The sequence below is a fragment of the Gambusia affinis genome, linkage group LG18, assembly GCF_019740435.1.
Source record: "Gambusia affinis linkage group LG18, SWU_Gaff_1.0, whole genome shotgun sequence".
Taxonomy (NCBI): Eukaryota; Metazoa; Chordata; class Actinopteri; order Cyprinodontiformes; family Poeciliidae; genus Gambusia; species Gambusia affinis.
Genome location: NC_057885.1, coordinates 20,285,673 through 20,305,756, shown reverse-complemented (window position 1 = coordinate 20,305,756; position 20,084 = coordinate 20,285,673). Strand labels below are relative to the sequence as shown.

At 39.4% G+C, this 20,084-nt stretch overlaps 2 protein-coding genes and 1 long non-coding RNA gene across 3 annotated transcripts; 2 read left to right on the top strand and 1 right to left on the bottom strand.

The window, feature by feature from the left end:
- Positions 1 to 5,595: 5,595 nt before the first annotated feature.
- LOC122820252 lies at positions 5,596 to 8,684 on the bottom strand. The gene is made up of 2 exons (XM_044097506.1): positions 6,749 to 8,684; positions 5,596 to 5,663 (listed from the first exon to the last, which is right to left on the bottom strand). Exon 1 carries the CDS (start codon positions 8,174 to 8,176, stop codon positions 7,232 to 7,234), a length of 945 nt encoding a protein of 314 aa, XP_043953441.1. The 5' UTR covers positions 8,177 to 8,684; the 3' UTR covers positions 5,596 to 5,663; positions 6,749 to 7,231.
- Positions 8,685 to 13,897: 5,213 nt separating this feature from the next.
- LOC122820697 lies at positions 13,898 to 18,642 on the top strand. The gene is made up of 7 exons (XM_044098267.1): positions 13,898 to 14,123; positions 14,436 to 14,571; positions 16,152 to 16,332; positions 16,623 to 16,764; positions 16,925 to 17,068; positions 18,456 to 18,514; positions 18,596 to 18,642. Exons 1-7 carry the CDS (start codon positions 14,119 to 14,121, stop codon positions 18,640 to 18,642), a joined length of 714 nt encoding a protein of 237 aa, XP_043954202.1. The 5' UTR covers positions 13,898 to 14,118.
- A 177-nt stretch (positions 18,643 to 18,819) lies between these two features.
- On the top strand, positions 18,820 to 19,712 carry LOC122820253. Its single transcript, XR_006368749.1, has 2 exons — positions 18,820 to 18,934; positions 19,152 to 19,712. It is a non-coding gene; the product is annotated as an uncharacterized LOC122820253 (long non-coding RNA).
- The last annotated feature ends 372 nt before the right edge of the window (positions 19,713 to 20,084 follow it).

The window sequence follows — 20,084 nt, the reverse complement described above, 5'->3', positions numbered from 1 at the left end:
CCCTGGTTTTCTGGGCATTGTTCTCAGGATATACTTTGTAGATGGGATTGTCATTAATCTGTTCTTTAACAATGTACACAGTCTGCTCCCAGTATGACCTGAGCTTTCCAGGTCCGCCCTTTTCTCCAAGGTTACGAACTAGCACTCGGTCTCCAGGCTCTAAGACAACTCCTCTCACATGTTGGTCATAGTGTTTCTTTCCGCGAGCACTCGACTCCTGGCTGTTGTTGGTAGCAATACGATAAGCCTCCTTCATCCTCCTTGCCCACTTTTGCACATATCCATGTGGTGTTTCACTGTCCTTCTCTGTGTTGAGTCCAAACATGAAGTCCACAGGCAAGCGGGGGTGCCGTCCAAACATTAAGAAATGTGGGGAAAACCCAGTGGCCTCATGTTTTGTGCAATTATATGCATGAACAACCTGGGGCAAAAAGTCTTTCCAGTTATCTTTTTCCGTCTCCTCCAGGGCTCTCAGCATTTGAAGCAGGGTGCGATTAAATCGCTCGGCAGGATTTCCCTGTGGGTGGTATGGTGTGGTACGTGAGTGGTTGACACCTGACAGCTGCTGTAGGCCCCTAAACAGTGAGTTTTCAAATTCACGGCCTTGGTCGTGATGTAGCCTAGCAGGGTAACCGAAGCGAGGAATAAAATCACTAAATAGTTTCTCCGCAGCAGTTTTGGCTGACTTGTTTCTGGTTGGCCACGCCTGAGCAAAACGCGTAAAGTGGTCAACTGCAACAAGTATGTATTCGTGACCACCCCTACTCTTTTCTAGATGCATGAAGTCAATGGACACTAGCTCCAAGGGTGCACTGGAGCTGATGCTCCCCATGGGTGCCCTGACATGTGTGGTGGGTTTCTTTTGTTTTATACAGGGACATTGTCTTGTCACATAAGCCTCAATGTCCTTCTTCATAAAGGGCCAGTAGAAGCGATCTCGGCTAGGTTGATAACTCTTTCAGCACCGAGGTGACCCATGTCGTTATGAAGGTGGTTTAGCACCAAGGACCTGTACTCTGCTGGCAGTATAAGCTGCTTCCTACCCCCAGCTTCCCTGTAAAGTAGCTCATTCTCAACTTTGAGTTTTCCCCACTCACACATTAACCTCCTCACTAACCCATCTGCATTTTGTCTATCTCTGTCAGTTAGTGTGTGTTTTGTCTCTTTTAATCTGATAAGTTCTTTTATTGTTGTGTCTTGTCTTTGTGCTCTTACTAGCTCCTTGTGGCTAATGCTGGGTAAGGCTGGTGTGTCTGATCTAGCATCCTGAGCCAGATTTAAAACAGCTACATAGGCAACATCACTTTTCTTTGCCACCTCACTACCTTCCCATGTTGCACAAACAATGTCTCGGCTAAGCTCCTCTGTACACTCCCCGACATAGTTATCAATGTCCAGCGGAAGGCGTGACAAAGTGTCAGCGTCCACATTAACTTTACCAGGCCGGTACTTGATGTTAAACCTGAAATCCGCAAGCTCTCCTACCCACCTATGTCCTGTCGCATTCAACTTTGCAGTGCTCATTACATATGTCAGAGGATTATTGTCAGTATACACCGTGAACTCTGGGGCATAAAATAAATAATCCCTGAACTTTTCACATATGGCCCATTTAAGAGCCAAGAACTCTAACTTACCGGAATGTAAACAATAGTTTTTTTCAGCGGGGGTCAGAGTTCTTGAGCCATATGCTATGATTTTTAATTTTCCCCCCTGCCTCTGATACAACACCGCCCCAAGCCCTTTCTCACAGGCGTCAGTATGTAAAACAAAAGGCAGCTCAAAGTTAGGGTAAGCGAGCACAGGTGGATCAGACAGAGTGTCAATAAGCTGCCTCAGGATGTGGTCATGTTCACCTGTCCAGCTGATAGGAGTCTTTGAGGGCAGCTGAACACCTTGGCTTTTCCTGGACTTGGTCTGAGTGTTTTCAGGACTCCCTTTGACTTGTAGGAGGCTGTATAAAGGTTTGGCGATCCTGGAAAAATCTTGAATGTAGGCCCGATAATAACTCAGGAACCCAAGCAGTTTTCTTAACTCACCCACATTTGTTGGCGTCTTTTGACTGAGTGACTTGACAGCTTCATAGTCCTTTGGATCGATTCGGACTCCATTTTCTGAAACCAGCCTACCCACATATCTGACCTCTGCTTTAAACAGTTCACATTTGGTTGTTAAGCTTGACCCCATGTTGTTGTAGAGCTCTGAGGACTTTGCGCAGCGCCTCAACATGTTCAGTGAAACTCTTAGAATAGCAAAGAATGTCATCCAGATATGGAATACAACAATCATCACGCAGAGTGTCCAGCATCTCTTCCATACTGCTGAAAGGCAGCAGGGGCATTACTGAGACCAAAAGGGATTCTCACCCACTCATATAATCCCCAGGGTGAGATGAAGGCAGTCATATGGCGGGAACCCTCAGCCATGTATCCCTGGTGGTAAGCTTTACCCTGGTCCAGGATGCTGAACCAGCTGTGGCCACCCAGCGTGTCTAGGAGGTCTCGGATGCGTGGAAGTGGGTGACGGTCAGGCACAGTTTTCTGATTCAACTGTCTGTAGTCAATACAAAGTCTTAGCGTGCCATCCGCCTCACATACTACAGGTGCAGAAAAGGGTGATTTTGACTTGACTATCCAGCCTTTAGCCAGTAAGTCTTGGATATATTCTTTCACCTCTTTGTATAATGGCTTGGGGATGGCAGTGTATGTGCGTTGGACTGGGATGTCATCTTTCAGGTTGATAGTCATGTTCAAACTCTGAATATTTCCAATGTCACCATCATCTCGGGCAAAAACATTTGATTCCTCAAATAACATTTGCTTTACTTGTTTTTGTTGTTCTGGTGTTAGGTGACTAATGTCCACTGGGGGGTGCCAGTAGACAGTATTGAATTGCTCCTGGTCCTGACTGGATTTGGACACAGAGCCAACAACACAGGTGGAGACTGGTGTTTCACGAGAGTCTTTGGGTTGGTCAGTCTCAACTAATTTTGTAATGGGCTCAATAGAACCCAAAACTGTTGGACTACTTAAAGTCACACTCTGGCTGGAATAGTTTGACACAGGCACTTTAATATACGGTCTATCTGTCTTTTCTATCTGTAAAAGTCCTGCTCCAACACTAAGCTGTTCAAGATGGACATTATCTAGTACTGGCTCAAACAACACAAGTGACTCCGAGGAGATCATACACACCGGGACTCTACACTTAATATAAGCTACCTGACTAGGATAGACAATCCCCCCTTTGAAGCCTACTTTTACAGTAGCTGGCTCATGTATGGGACGTTCTTGGGTCTGGATAAAGCTTACTAAGGTGTTTACAGCAGAAGTGTCGATTCCCATTGCTCTACCAATAAGCTCAATCAGTTTGTAGTTCCCCCCATTGTCTCTAATGAACTCGTGGATCACATTAAAGCCTACTATGGGTCTCTCGATCTTAAGGCTCACAAGGAAGGGTACACGTACAGATAGGTCTGGGTCGTTACCCTCGAGGTTGACTACAACCTCCACCCACCCATCATAAGGTACTGTGTCCCCGGTGACTGCTTTTACATTAAGATCGTCATCCATCAGTTCACTTAAGGGTCTAACCTGTTGTCCGGGTAAATATCTATTTAGCCACGCATGATCTAAAAGACTTACCCCTGCCCCTGTGTCTAATACCACCGTTACTAGGTAACCTGCCATTATACATTTGAGAAGGGACTGGCGACCTACTAAGGGAGCTACTAAACCACGCGGTGTTCCTTTTTCAGTTTCTTGTGAACATGCACCTAACGTCTCTTTGCCAGTAGTTTTGGACTCTTTCTTTGAGCGGGACTGCTGAGGTTTGCCGATCAGGGGTGGTCCTCTGCTCTGACCGTCTCCAGTTTCCCGACGTTTTCTTCAGGCACCCTACAGCACGATGCCCTTCCTCTCCGCAGACAAAGCAGTGGTTACAGTTCGGATTGGTTTGAGAAGCACAGTTCTGACAGCTTTTTCTTTCTCTTTGGGGTTTTCTCTCTGGTTGGGGTTTTGAGCTCCTCTGCTCTGGTGCTAAAACATGAGCTTTCAGGCTTTCCATAGCCTGTGTCAGTGCTTCTACTTGGGCACTTAGTCTTTGAAGTGTGAAGTCATTATTAATCTGATTTACTTTCACATTGTCTTTAGTTTTCTCTTTCAACTCACTGTCTGCAGCGTGGGCATGACTCACTTTGATGGTAGAACTTCGGCCAAGTCGACGCTTCCGCTCACTTTCCTCTGCCGTGGTCTTTATTACCTAAGCAGTGCCTCATCACTGACAGTTTCATCACCTAGGAGGGTCTTGAGGTCTCGAACACTGTCATACTTCTCCCTATGCCCTGGCAAATAGTGTTGAGAAAGATGCATTGAATTGTGGAAATATCATACTTAACAACTGAGTCTGGTTGTCTGAGGAGAACAGGATCTTTGCTTCAGTCCAATCATTCTATACAAAAACTGTTGAGGGGTCTCATTTTCAGACTGCCTAGCACACATTAAATCTTGGAAGAGTTCTGTGCTTTCTCACCTAAGTGAGACTGCAGGAAACTTTTAAGCTCAGAAACTGTGAGGTCGTCTTTTATTGTTAACATATCTCGGAAGTTACCTGGCTTAATAGCACGTAACACTCCTCTAATCACCTCATTTGGAGTGTAATTCTCCCCGAGACCCTCATCTATTTGCTTACAGATGCTATTGTAGCAAATTTCTGATGTTGTGTCACTAATCATTCCCCCATGCACTTTGAATTCTCTGCGGGACAGCAGTGGCAAATCTTTCATGGCTATCATACTCTCACCAGCGTGACTAGGAATGTTCCCTGAATGAGGAACAGAATACTGTGGTGAGCACAGCTGTTGATGGAGTTGGGAAGACTGGAGAAGTGGTTCCCCTGTAGCTGGTGGAACTGATGCCCAAGTTGCCTGCTGGTTGCGAGATTGGCTGGTGCGAGGTGGTGGTGTTGGATTCCGTCGCTGTGGGTCTGGAGAAGCAGAAGTGGGTAAGGCTTGGTTTAGTTGAGCTCGAATGGTGTCATAGTGGGCCAATAATGTCTGTACGTCTGTATCACCGCAGCCGTCTTGTGGCTGAGCAGGGGAAATGACCTGCTCACTTGTATTTGCTTCTGCTTCAAGGGGTACAGCAGTATGCCCACGATTCATTATAGCGCCATCTATGAAACATTCCAGTCTTTTTAATAATGGCAAGCCCTGGTCCTCCCGACCCAGGATTGTTGAACATGTCAGGTAGGTAGTCAGATACTCAACACAACTTTCTTCATCATTCTGATTCAGCTGACTGTAGTCCAGTCCTTCTATTTCTCCAAGAGAAGTTGCGATGAGGTGGGCTTCACTACCTGTTAGTTGGTGTAACTTTTTCTTGATGCTCCATACTAGTTGTTTTCTCTCACCAGAAGACATCTTGCTGATCTTGGACGCTTGAGTCCACAGTGCTGCACTCTGTAGGCTAATACACCCTTTTCACGGTTATTGGCCTCTTTACAAGACTGGGTCACTCCTGGCTCCAGGAACATATAACACGAGGTCCTGGCAATCAGTATCATTGGATCAGCAGTAGCCCATGGATGTGTGGTGTGCTGATCCGGCGACCCACAATCTATTACACGTCCTGGTATCAGAACTACTGTAATAGTATTGGTGCAATCTAAAGGAAAGAACAGAGAGGAGTCAGCAGTGAAGCAACGCTGTCCTTAGCTTCCAGATTGCTTTTTCTTTTATTTGTGAACACACACAACCTTTAAAATATACAGAAGCAAATTACTCCACATTAAAGTATAACGGTCCTAAAAAAAATACGTTATATTTCAACGGTCAACGGTCCCCAATGAAGCAACCGCAACATAACGGTCCCCAGAGCGAGAGAGCACAACAGCAACACCACCCTCACCAAAAACACTAACAACACAGCGCACAGAAACCGCGGATCAGCGACACATCACGTCAGTCAATACACAAACATCCCACAAAGTCGTCCCCGGTGGGCTTTCTTCACTATATACTGACCTAAAGGAAAGAACAGAGAGGAGTCAGCAGTGAAGCGCAACGCTGTCCTTAGCTTCCAGATTGCGTTTGGGGCAGAGCGGAAGTCCATCCCAAAACCAACCTGGAAGCAACGCCCCGCCCCCAAACGAAGGTTCCGCCTCACCGCCACCACTCCCGTCCCCACCCCAGGAAAGCATTAAAACTGTAAACAAAAATGCAATTTGTTATATTTCTTTTAGAACATAGAATAAATTCTATCTGAAACTTATTTACAAATTAATTTAAAAAAAAAAACTAAAGATTGTGGTGGGATTTTTAGGTGCACCACATATATATAAAAATATGTATATATATATATATATATATATATATATATATATATATATATATATATATATATATACTAATATACTAATATTAGTAATAATATAATAATATTGGTATATTAATATTATTATTTATTATTAATATAATAATATTGGTATATTAATATTATTATTTATCATTAATATAATAATATTGGTATATTAATATTATTATTTATTATAATTGTTATAAACAAGTTAAATTTTTTTGCCAATTATTTATCAAATTTGCACAAAATCTTTTTGGACTGATGGAGGAAGCCTGAGAAAGAACCTGAAACAAACAAAGGAGATGATTGTTGATTTCAGGAGAAACAGGATTAGATCAAAGCCTGTTTCCATTATGGGAGTAGAAGTGAAGGTGGTTTAGGAATATAAACACCTCAATGTTCATCTGGACCACAGACTGAACTGGAGACGCAACAGGGAAGCGTCTAAGAGAAGGAACAGAGCAGACTGGACTCCTGGAGGAAGCGAAGGTCCTTCAAGATGCTGCAGATCTTCTATAATCTGTTGTTGAGAGCGCCATCTGGTGGGGCAGCAGCATCAGCGCCAGGGACCTAAATACGCTCAACAGCCTGGTAAAGAAGACTGGTTCTGTTCTGGTTCTGTTCTGGTTCTGTTCTGGGAAACCTCTGGAGATGGTCATGCAGAGAAGGATTCTTCATAGGATCAAGAAAATTAGGGACGATCCTGATCATCCTCTTCATCCGATTGTCTTGGATTGTCTTGTCTTCAATGGCTCTTTGAAGAATCCTGATGAACATTCAGTTTTCTTTGGGATCAATAAAGTATTTTTAAACTGAATCAGGACATTTAATGACAACTGGTGAATACGTTCCACCAGTTGTCATTAAATTTAAAGCTAAGCATCCAATTCTTGGCATGATGCTGCCGACACATAAGTCAATCCACAGACAGAAATGAGAAAAAATATAAGCATGAAAAAATCACAAAAGCAAATAACAACCATGAACATGCAAAATAAACACAAAATTAACAACAATGGCTCCCACTTAGATATATTCTTACATATATTTTCCCATACAGATATATATTTTTGGTTATTAAACACATTTTCTGTGTCTTTTAAAATAATCTCTCCAGCCTCAGAAATGGTTTCTGCCTTGTTTTCAGCATCTTTTAACGATTCTGCTCTCCCTCTGCTTTGGAGAGGGACAGCAGGGTAAGACGTTACACTTGCTGTTTCCTTCTCATAAATGTAAACAAATCCCATTTCTTGAATTAATTTCTTGCAGTCGTCACCTGGAGTCATAACAAGGTCATCATCAGCCATAAACATCTGTTGTCCCCGGATCAGGAAGGTGTAAAAGTGGGTCAGCTTCGAATTGCTGCAGATGATGGAAGAAAGATGGTATGTCTGACTTCCACCTTTTCCGGGGACGTCAAGTGTTGCACTTGGAATCAGTATTGGATTCCAGCACCTGGCCGACAGTGGCCGGAACAGGGCAATCGCTTCATTATTGCTTAGAAAGTTTTTTCTGTTAAATACAGATTTGCAGACTGAACAGCGAGTTTCCCTACAAAACTCCAACCAACAGCTAAACAGAGAAGTGATGCTCTTTGCAGGTATTGAAGGCAGAGCAACGAGGGGGCTGCTGTTAAAGAGTCCAATAAGATCTCCCTTACACTTCATGCAGGTCTTCTCTCTTGTCATTAACATTTCCATGTTTCTGTCACTTGAGTTTAGCCAGACTAAAATAGCTTCCAATAAATACGACATTTGATAGTCTTTACCCAAGTCAGACGACAGTTCACTTTCTCTCAGTTCCACTTGAACTCGGGCCATTTCCAGTGGGGTAAAATATTTTCCCGGATTGTGAACGGCTGTAGAGATGAGACTGGCACATAATGGTGTGGCTGATGATGCCTCAAAAAACTTCTTGGGATTCTGAAAAAGGACCTTTCTGGTAAAATTCAAATTCAATATGCCTTGAAAACTGGCGTTAATCCAACCATTTTTGCAAGAGTTGGAAAACTTGCAAATATTGTCAATGTAGCTTTCTTCGTTTGTGCTGACTTGGTCATTTAAAACATCTGTTGTTTCTGAGAGAAGCTTCTCATCTACAACGCAAACATCCCCGGCCGGGGAAGTTGGTTCTGAGTGATTAGTGAAATCGTTCACTAAGTCAGCGCTCTCTTCGTTGGTACTGTGTTCAATTTCCTTGTTCTTCAAAGCAACACATTTTTCAGCCTCAACTGTCTCAGCTTCAACACAAACGTCTGCAGCCGCAGAAGTTTGATCTTTGGCAGGATTAGAGAAATCATTCCCTAAGTCTGCATTCTCTTCATTGGTACTGTCTTCAATTTCCTTGTTCTTCAAAGCAACACAGTTTTCAGTTTCAACGCAAGCCGCAGAAGTTTGAACTTTGGGAAGATTAAAGACATCGTTTCCTGCGTCAGTGGTCTGAAGGGCGCTCTCATCGTGGCTACTTTCTTCAAATGAAGTCTTCGTCAAAGGAGAGCTTTCAGACTCAACTGTCCCTGTTTCAAAGCAAACCTCCCCAGCCAGGGAGGTTTGCTTCTCAGTTGGAGACGGTTTGAAGAGAAATGCATCAAATGCATCATATTCGCAGAAAGTGCTCTCTGCCTGAGAGGCACTTTTCTCTGCCTCCCCAGCCGGGGAGGTTTGCTTCTCTGTTGGAGAAGGATTGAAGAGAAATGCATCAAATGCATCATATTCAGAGGAAGTGCTCTCTTCCTGTGCACTACTTTGTTCTAAATCACTTCCAGGAAGTAGTTTGTCAAAAACTTTCTTCATACTGGTGGTTACTAAATATCCAAGGCCGAAACCCAGTGGAAAACACACGCTGACCAACATCTCTGCCATCCTGAAAATCCTTGCGAGAAACAATGTTGAGGTTCGAAGAGCTGCTTGGATCTGAACTGAGGTCTTGAGACACAAGCATTCATACCCTCAGATGTTCTTTGATCTAGAACCGCATGTCATAGATGAGGTCATAACTACAATGAGGTCACTGGGGGAATGTCTTGTTTCTTCTTGTTGCTATGGAAACGGTCAGATCATTTCTGCTTGAGTCAAACTATTGCCCCTTTGCAACGGCGTCACTTAATCATTCGAGGAGCCATGATGAGAAGTGAGGGACGGGAGTATTGAACTGAGCGACTGAAGTTGTTTTACAAAGTTGTTAGGAGTCGGCTTGTTTTTTTATTTAAAAGAAATGTATTAATAAACTTTTTTTAATAATCAGGACTGCAAGCTTCTCATCTGGCCTCTCTCTCTCTCTCTGCATATATATATATATAGTTTGTTATTGTTATACAAAGTCTTACAGTTGGATCTCCTCCCTGTTCATTGAGTCTTCATTCCAATAAATGAGCCCCTCAACCGTGAAAATCACCCATAAAGTAAATTTTCAGGCCTTATCTGTGAATTTACTGCTGTGTGAGAAGCAGTGGGCCGAGATCACAACCTTGAGGTTTCCCAGTTATCCGTATTGGGCTGACGGTGGTCTCTCAATCTAGAAATTTAAAATTCAGATTAAGGTTTTATGTTATTTCTTTATAATAGCTGTTGTGAAATGTTTATGTTAAACATTGAGTATGACCATCTTTTTAAATGTCACTTTTCACAATACACACATTTAGTACAGTCTTATTGTGATAACAAAGAGTTTGCAATATATTTTTTCTCACCCCTACTCAAAAGTAATCTAGTTAGAAAAGTTAAAGTGCGCAGTAGTACTTTAAAATCTTTATCTATATTCACCCAACAGGTGGCAATACTAAATTTAGATGTTTAGCTTATACTGGATTTTGTTTATTTTTGCTTTTTTTGCCTAAAATATATTGTGGAAAGGTTGAGGTGGTAATTATTAATATTATTAATAATTTAAATATTTAATCAAGAACACTTTTGGAATAAAAGAAGCCATTATTTTAGGAATATACGTGAACGTTGACGATCCCAATGCGACTCGCGTGCGCAGAAGACGAACGTTAATGACGTCACACGGGGGGGGCACTGTTTACGGAAGTAATAATGGATGCCGCAATGTATGGGTCGATCTTAAAGTTGTTGGGCAACGATAGTCGACAGTATCGTCTCAGAAATCACAATAAGACGAAGGAAGATAACAAAAAAAAGCTAAGCGAATAGAAATGGCGTTTTGAGGAGCATTGACTGCAACTTCAGTAGAGAAGTCAGTTTTAATGCGTAATTGGAACCAAGACGGGTTTGTCAGTGACTTCATTCATAATTTCTTTATTTACATCTATAAACATACATCTATTCATATATATATATATATATATATATATATATATATATATATATATATATATATATATATATATATATATATATATATATATATATATATATATAGACATCTCCAGTATTGTTCTCAGTGGAGAAAAGGCTTGGAGCCTTTCTCGGTATTGGTCTTTTCATTGTTCCCTTATGGAGCTCTGATAGTTGGCTCATCCCTCCTTGTTGCCTTGATTTTACTCTCTATTGTTATTGTTATTCTTATAGCCAAGCAGCTCAAGGATCACTGATGCTGCGTTGTAAATCAGCTCGTTGGTTTCTGTTATGGTATTGGTAGGGATTGTTCTCACTGCTGCATTCACATTCTCAATGAGACTTTCTGATGGTATTTCACCAGAGCTGTAATTGGCGCCGAGGAGGTCTGTCTGTCATTCCATGATTCTATTTCAGGTCCAGCCTTCATTTCTGGCCATTGTGGCTGCATATTCCCTCTCTGGGCTGGGGCTTGTAGTTAAGCCCTCTCTCTGACATCCAGGTTCCTCCTTTCACCAAGAAGCGTTTGTGTTGTACAGTCAATCTCAAGCTGTGAGAAAGTAACAGCTGCTAATCGGATGTTGGAACACTGAGCTACTAGCTTATAAGCTGACTTAGTGTGGACTGGGGATGTCATCACGTAACCATTCCTCCTCAGTCTTTGCATATAGCCCTCCGATCGGGCTACTTGAGTAGTGCACAACAGATCCAAGTTTTCATCTCTTGCCCATTCAGTTGTGCCTGCCTTCCAGTAGCCCATTTATCATCAAGGTCTGCCTGCAGTTCCAACTTCAAAGCTTTGGCCGGGCGACGTCTGAGCCGGCATTCTTGCTTTGTGTCTCCTCATGTTATGAGGTAGGCTGTAGCTCAAGGATCTTGCCTAAGGACCCAGACAGGATAGCGCCTTTTTCCGGTTTCACCTGTGATGAACCACGGCAAAACTGGGTGAAAAACTAGCAGAGCTACAAACGGAGTATATATATAGAAGGAAACCATATATATATATATATATATATATATATATATATATATATATATATATATATATATATATATATATATATATATATATATATATATATATATATATATATATGGCACTAAAAAGCCCTGCTTTTACAAGAGATGAATAATTAACCCTGAAAACTGGAAAAACCCATCACTGTCAACATGTAAGATGTAACTTCTTAAAATAAATGCTACCAGTGATGCAATTAGTTATTTGCAAGGTAAACAATGAGAGCTACCACAATGTAACATTTGCATCAATAATTTAAATAAACACAAAGTTTGTTTGCACAAAGTTTGTTCTACATCTTATAATTATTTCAAACCATGCATTTTAATTTAACAATGTTACAGAGTTACATTTAAAATCCAAAATAGAAGAGATGAGTTTTGAGTGCTTTTATCTCCTTTCTAAGGTAATTCTGACCTTCATCAACCAAAAAATATTGTTTATTTGATCCAAAATAAAATGCAGCAAAACTTTGTGCAAAAACAAACAGAAGAGCAGCTCTCATATTTTCCTGTTTTCATTTCTTTCAACTGGTTCACTTTAAAATCTTGACTTTCAAATTTGTACATGTGAGGATATAATATGATGAAAGAAATTACACCAAAAGAGGTAAAAAAAGGTTTTAATAGAAAGTAAAAGAAATCATCAACAAAGAGAAAGATTTGTTGACCTTTTGAGCTCTTTACATGCTGCTGCTGATGATGTTATCAGCTAAAACACACCTGGTGTTGCTTTGATTCTTTCATGCACCACTAAATCCTTTAATCTCCATGGCAACCATTCAGCTGTTGCAAAATGCCTGGAGGGACCCAACCCGCCTTTAAAAAAATGTCTTGTCTCTAGAGCTCTTCACTTTCAATCTACAGTCTTAGACCCCAGGAGCAGCCCTCCCCACTCAGCTTCAGACTTGGGTCATAGCCTTGTTCTGGCTGTAGTAACATCTGGTGATTGATGAAAGCAGCTGACTGGTGAATATGTGATGAACCACGGCAAAACTGGTGGGGCAGTGGGAGTTTCAAACGGAGAATAACAATGGGTGAAACTGAATCTCAATTTCTGACAAAATATCTAATTTTTCTATTGTTCCAAATATATACCACATACTTTACATGTCAGTTTTCTGGTCTGCTGATTTAGTAAATTTTAGGTTGTGTTTTCAGAAATGCTCATTATAACAGTGGCACTAAAATCTTCTGAGACAAAAACTGTTACAAGAGATGAATAGTAATTAACCCTGTAGGAAACATAAAAATAGATTTATTGTTTCACAGTTTGCAAAAATGTTATCTTCTGAAAATAAATGTTTGTCTGATCAAATGTAAATGCAGTCACCACACAGAAACCCTGTTATGAGGTAATTTAGTTTTATATCATTTTAATAATAAATACCTGAAACCTTTGATGTCTTTGATTCAAACTGTATTTTGATTCTGAAGTTTTTTTATTTCTTTTGATTTAAATAAGATCCAAACACTGTGAATCAATTTACCAAAGAGACCAAAGAGTCACATGGAAACAAAACAGAAAAATCTATGTTAAATAATAACTAAGATTTTTACTTATTTAAGTAATATAAACTTAAATGATAAAATTTAATTCCTAAATAAATTAAATTAGAAAACATATTAAATAGGAAGGTATTTTCTCAAAGTAACAACATTCAAACAAAAGTTTAAGAATATGATGGAAGAAAAACACGTTGTCATCAGTCTTCAGACGTTGTATAATCAAAGAGACAGCAGCTGTTACAAAGGTTACCTGATGATCCGATCTCAGAGTTCACTTGTAATGATTGTGTTCATCATGTTGTTTTCTCTGTGCTGCTGCTGGTCAGCTGACAGAAGTTGAAATATATTAGTGCTGTGTTTACACACACCACTAAATATGTACAAGGAGACAGATTCACAGTAAGTTCATATTCTCTGAAGTTTATTTTATTTTACCTTTTAAAAAAAATGTCTTGTCTCTAACGGCTCTTCACTTTCAATCTACAGTCTGTTCGTCGCTTTAAGTCTGGCTACAGCTCATGTGCGGAGGCTGAGACATGGGTTTGTTCTGGCTGTAGTAAGAAGATTGATGAAAGCAGCGGTGAATGGTGTCTGGGAGAGTACAACTGGTGGGGCAGTTGGTATTTCTCCAATTACTACACTGGGTGAATGAATCTCAACATCATACAAAAATATATCTAATAATTTTCTATTTTCCCAAGAAGTATAAAACTCCTCCTGTCAGTTTTCTGGTCTGCTGTTCTGTAAAGTTTTCTGTGTTTTAGAAACGTTGTAACATCAGAAATCTTCCCAATATCTTCTATTAAAGATGGGATACTGGAACCTGGATAAATAACAGAAACGGTGTTTCATCTGGCCTCGCTAAGATATATTTTGAAGAGAGAAAACGATCTGACATTAACAGACCAAACTCATCACCACAGACCGGCATCCTTCCTGTTATGAGGTAATTCAGTTTTTATATCATTTTATTAAGAAATACCTGGAACCTTTGATGTCTTTGATTGAGCATAAACAGTATTTTGATTTTGAAGTTATTCTGTTCCTTTTTAAAAAAAAAGAAAAATAAGATTCAAACACTGTGAATCAATTTACCAGAGACCAAAGAGTTACATGGAAACAAAACCAGATTTTATAAATCTTATTATTATAAATCAGTCAATAAACTGAAGCTCCTCTGTATAAATGAAAACATTTAAACAGATTATTTGTTCTCCAGAGTTCACTTGTAATTATGTTTGTTTTCTGGTTCACTCAGAGTTCCCTCAAACTGTCAGAGAAATATCAATTTGTTGACCTTTGACCCTGATGGAGACCATGTTCAATGCAGACATGGATCCAATTCCTATGAATGCTCCACCTGCACACCTCCGTCTGTCATCAGTCTCTCATCAGTGAGTAATAAATGTTGATATCAAGTTACAGGAAAGGAAAATGTGAAGTTCACAGAGAGAAGAGAGGAAGTAAATATCCTATATTTCTGTGAAAAAAAAAATGCACAAAAAACTCCGCCAAGCAGCGAGGCCGTGAAAGGTGAACCATGTTATAGCGAGGGTTTACTGTACACAAAGAGAGAGACAGAGAACAAAAAGACAATTATGTTTTTTAGTCATTGTACCGCCAAGAACTCAAAGCTACTTTCCCCCCTGGACGAAACACATTATCAGTGTAGCCTTCACTCATAATCTGGGTCACGGCACCAGTATAACCAGTATAATGATTTCTAACTGCATGCAAGTGGCCCCACAGCTCCACCAGCATTCCTCAAAATCCTACAACACAAAAGAGTAAAATAACAGACAACTGCCACAGAAGTTAACATTTACAACTTTCACAAAACACATTTTTTATAAAAAAAAGATTCATAAATTTATACTTTGAACCCACCTGGTACGACACAGAATAAATCTTCTCAATGTGACTTCTGACTGCCTGCAAGTGGCCCCACAGCTGTAAAATAAACACAGTTAGTGTTGTGACTGAGTGTTCAGCCATCGACACCAACTGGTGCTGCTTCCACTCATAAGGTCATATTTATCCAGCCCAACCACGAGAAAACTTTACAAATTATATTTGTAGATGTTAAATGATATTACAGTATTTTATTAATTGTTGAACTAGAAAAATATGACCCTAAGTTAAAAAAAAAAGTAGTGAAGAGCTGCTTCACTCTCACCTCCACCAGCGTTCCTCAGAGTTCTGGTGGGGAAGCCGTGAGAGCGCCTGAAGGACCCGTTACATGCAGTTTCTCATTGCACCACCAGGTGGCCATAAACATATGCGTCTATTAAAAATCTCATTATAAATAAATACTATTCTTATTACTATTTTGGGTAAAATTCACATTTACATACATACACACTTTTCTCTCTGTTACATGAGCTACAATGTAGCTACATCCTAGCAAACGGTTGATTGAAACAAACGTGTGAACACTGCCCCCTGGTGGACAAAATGGTAAATCAAACCCTGGAGGTGGAGTCGTAAAAATACAGAAATTTGTAGTTTGTTGGACTTTTGTAAATAATCGACGTAGTTTTAAATAGTTTCATAAACTAATCTGAAATTAGTTCGCTGCATTTCATTGTTAATACATTAACCTAACATTATTACATGTTTACTTAAATGTTTCAGTGACCTGTTTATCACTGCCAAAAATCTATAAAATAATTGTTTTCATTCTCAGATTTGATATTTATATTTACCTTTGATACCAGGGGTTTGAAGAGTCCAACTCATCGGAAAAATATTTGTGGTTCCACAAAATATTTTATATTTCAAATTAACCACACTGTTTTCTCAGCATGAACTCTCAGTTGATGTGCTTAGAGCCAAAAATCTGCAACTTAACTTAAAAAGAAATTAATATTGTCAGTATAAACAAACACAAATAAAACCAATAATGAAATACAGTAAATAAAACATTATTAAACTTGATGTTAAATCTTTGATTTCTCTTTCTGTTTTCTTCCAGTCTTGTTCTCTTTCATTCAGTCCAACCAACAGCAGCAGTGATGAAGGTTCATATGCAGTTCAGCTGATGATGGAGGATTTTCCCAGACAGACAATCACTCTGACTCATGACAGTGGTTCTATAGTGTCGATAAGCACCAGCAGTTCTATGAGCAGAATCCCTGTCCAGTTTGTTTTCAAAGGTTTGATTTCATGTTTTAATCATGTTGCTTCACTGCCAAAAAGCCAAACTGGTGTGAATAAATTTAGCTTTAAATAATTATCTGTTGAAAGCTGATCAATAATAATTAATTACTTTTACATTTCTTAATACAAAATGTAAGACAACAAGAATTTTCTATATTATTTTAACATCTTAGATGGACTGTGTAACTTTACTGAATTAATCTTTTAACTGACAGCAGAGTTGTGTGTTTAGTAGACGAGTGTTTCATTAGTTAATCTGTTTTATTTTATTCCTGCGTTGCTCCAGTGGATCCTGCAGCTCCGTCCTGCACAGCAGGTGAATATCTGCCCAGGTTTCTGCCTCCAACTCCTGAACATGGAGCTCAGTTCTTCATAGACATCAATGAGATGATAGAAATCAACATCAGAGCAGAGGCGACTCAGTCTGTGTGAGTAGAAAATAAATATTGTTTCTAATCAGAGGTAAGTTTTGACATAATTGACGGGAAAAAAAATCACATTTTGAATATTATATTCAAAATGTGAATATTTTTCAGGGCATTTTGCACATATAACCAAACAGACTGATGTGTTTCCTGTGTGTTAAAGGATCACTGAGCTCCTGTTCAGTGGACCGGTCAACATGGTCAAGAATTCATCTGGATCAGGAAATTTCACCCTGAGATGGACGCCGTCTGTCAGTCAAAATGATGATAAAGAAAGCCATCCCATCTGTTTTGCTGTCCAGGCAACGTCAGTATCTGATCTGATCAGAAGTTTCAAATGTTCTCATATTTTCTTCTTAAGTAGAAATACAAATACTAGTGACTGATAAAAGTAACAAAGTACAAATTAAAATTAAGTAAAAGTACAAAGTACAGATTTTGAAATGTAATTATGTACAAAAGTAAAAAGTAACTGGCACCTTTATTTCATTTTTAGTATGACTAAATAGTTAAAATAACTTCTTGGCGATGCAAAAATACATTAGGTTTATGGTGGACATATGGTTTTATTTTGAATTCCTGGTCATTGTAGCTTCACAGACCCTTTGTTTACTCCTGTTATGAGGTTTTACAGAAACTCGTTTTTCAAGCCCCGCCCCCCTCCAGGTCACACAGGACAACGACCCGTTCGGCCATTTCTGTAGTTTGATGGCAACAACACATCATCTACTGGCAGAGAAACTTTTTTCTCCAAAGTTTATTAAAAATGTCAACAATCATCCATCATCCATACAAGTTGGAGTCGGAGTCTGATCCAGAGCAGGAGAATGAAGTAAACAAAGCCTCGAGATAATTCATGAGTTATCTAAATGCACAAAAACAAGCCAAAGAATTACAAACATGCAGTACAGTTATATCCTCAAAGAGGGAGCTAACAGTTAGCACACAGTGCTAACAGAAGCAAAAGGCTCAATGCTACTAGCAAGACAATGGCCAGGACATCATGATCAAAACATAAAATTCATCTCTAAAATAAACTTTGTTGTCATTTTAGTGTTATTTGGAGCTCATTGCTTCACTGTGTCTGTAATTTCTGTAGAGAAGGAATCAGAAAAATCTTCCTGAAAATCCCTGTGCAGTGGCAGATGTTACTGAATCACTTTGCTCCCCGCAAACACACTTTTTCATCTGATGTGGGAACATTACTGAGAAAAGAAAATGCAATCAGACACTTTGAAGAGATTCTGATGAGTAGCAATGTAAAGAAGCTTCTGTGTTAATAAACCCTAGAACCAAACATTTTGACTTGTTTACCTGCATCTTCAGCTTAACTGAACTTGGACAATAAAATGACTGCAAGGAAAAAATGTTGGATTCATAGCACTGATTGGCTGGAAGTCATGACATTTTTCAGCAGTTCCACAGCAAATGTGGTGAAATCATAGCCAATAAAAGGAAACAGAGAAAAATTTACAAACTGAAAAATAAAACCATAAACAAATATAAAGATATCTACACAGCACCAGGAGAGAATAAATTTAATTACTTTGCACTCTAGAGACTCAAAGTACTCAAAACAAGTATTTAAGGACTAAAAAAGTAGGTTTTGCATGATGTGTTATTTGTAACATTATTAAATGAACATTTCAAAAAGACTTTAACATTAAAGTTTTGATGCTAAATTATCTCCACAGAGCCTCCAGTTCTGTCTACCAGTCTGAGCTTCGATGTGTCATTGTGAGGGTTGGAAACAGTGAGTCATTTCTTTCTTTTTGATTATTGATCTTATTTTTTATTTCCTGAACTCATAATGTTTCTGTTGTTGTTATCCCAGTACCTTTCATAGCGACTCCAAGTCCTCCTCCTATAACATGTAAATAAGATGATGAGTCAATTCTTTATTTTTCATCTTTGATTTGTTTTTACTTTTTATGTCCTGAACTCATGTTTCTGTTATTTTAGCTGTGACTTCAACCACTGTTGCTCTCCCTTTGACAACTACAAGTCCTCCTCCCAAACATTTAAGCAGGATGGAAACAGAACTGAAAGTAACAGGAAGTAGTTCTTTATACCATGTTGATCTCTTGTTCTTCCAGCTCGTCTTACGGTTCTGAAGATGAAGATCTCCACTACGCTGTCACTGAAAGAGAATAAAGATGAAATTGAGAAAGCGGTCAGTGACGTCCTGGACTTTAACACAAACCATCACAACCTGAATTTAATCCAAACCCATTTCACTTAAATGTCAAATCAAAACCCAAAGTGATCACCTGCAGTGATGCAGTTGAATTCAGCTGTTTTTGTTTTTAATGTTAATCAGATTCTGTTCAGTATATTTTATAATTCACCACTGACTGTTTCTCACATTCATCTCATGTTTTCTTCTGCAGATTAAAGATGAACTGATCAGACGAGGGCTGCCTCCAGACATCAAGGTCCGCCTGCTGAGCGACGGTTCAGTGCAGGTTAAAGAAACAGCTGCCCCCTAGTGGCTAAAAATGAGAATGACTCTGATCCATGCAGAGGAATATTACTGGGTTTATCTGGTTTTACTTCTTGTACTTTTTAATAAATCTGGGGACTTATGGTTGTTTTAGTTAGTGTGGGAATACAAGTTTGATTTGAGTGATTTTTTAAGTGATGTTAAACAGAACTTAGTCTTTCATTTATGGGTTAATCCGTTGTAGTTAATTTAGTAGGTTTTCATCCACTTTATTTTTAAATTTGTATTGATCTTAAACTGATTATGTTATTCAATTTCTTTTATGAACATTATATGGTATGTGTATTAATTGTTTGTAATCAAACTTCTGTTTAACTCTGACATGTGGGGTCATCAAGGGGTCATCGAGGGGTCAAGGAGAGCACTGTATGGTCTCAGAAACCAGTCTGAGGTTGATTAGGTTGGTAGGGAGGACAACTTAGTGGAACGCTCCAGTTTACTGATAAACTCAGTCCCACGTTCTTGATCAGAATATTTTGTTCAAAATAACACCTGGATTATCTCTGGGTAGAAAATCATCCTGAAGGAGAACGTCCATCTCCTGACTGCCAACGTCAGGAAGGCCCAGGTAGAAAACCCACCTGGACAGCCAGGTATAAATGTATGTGAGCTACAACAGTCAGTCAGATCACCGGCTGAGACACGGTGCTCTCTGAAGACGCTTCTCTATTTCTTTATCAAGGTGATTAATGTTTCCTTTTGTTTGTAATAATCAATGATCATGTTGGTGTGATTTCATGCATTTGATTGATTGAATAAAATATTGATTGATCTGTGATTGTTGTCTGGGTTTCACTTTTACGTTCAGCATCTACAGACC

Coding starts and splice junctions, on each gene's coding strand:
- LOC122820252 (XM_044097506.1), bottom strand. CDS start 8,176: ATGGCCCGAGTTCAAGTGGAACTGAGAGAAAGTGAACTGTCGTCTGAC.
- LOC122820697 (XM_044098267.1), top strand. Junction 16,333..16,622: donor TGTCCAGTTTGTTTTCAAAG/GTTTGATTTCAT, acceptor GCGTTGCTCCAG/TGGATCCTGCAGCTCCGTCC. Junction 18,515..18,595: donor CATTGTGAGGGTTGGAAACA/GTGAGTCATTTC, acceptor TTGTTATCCCAG/TACCTTTCATAGCGACTCCA.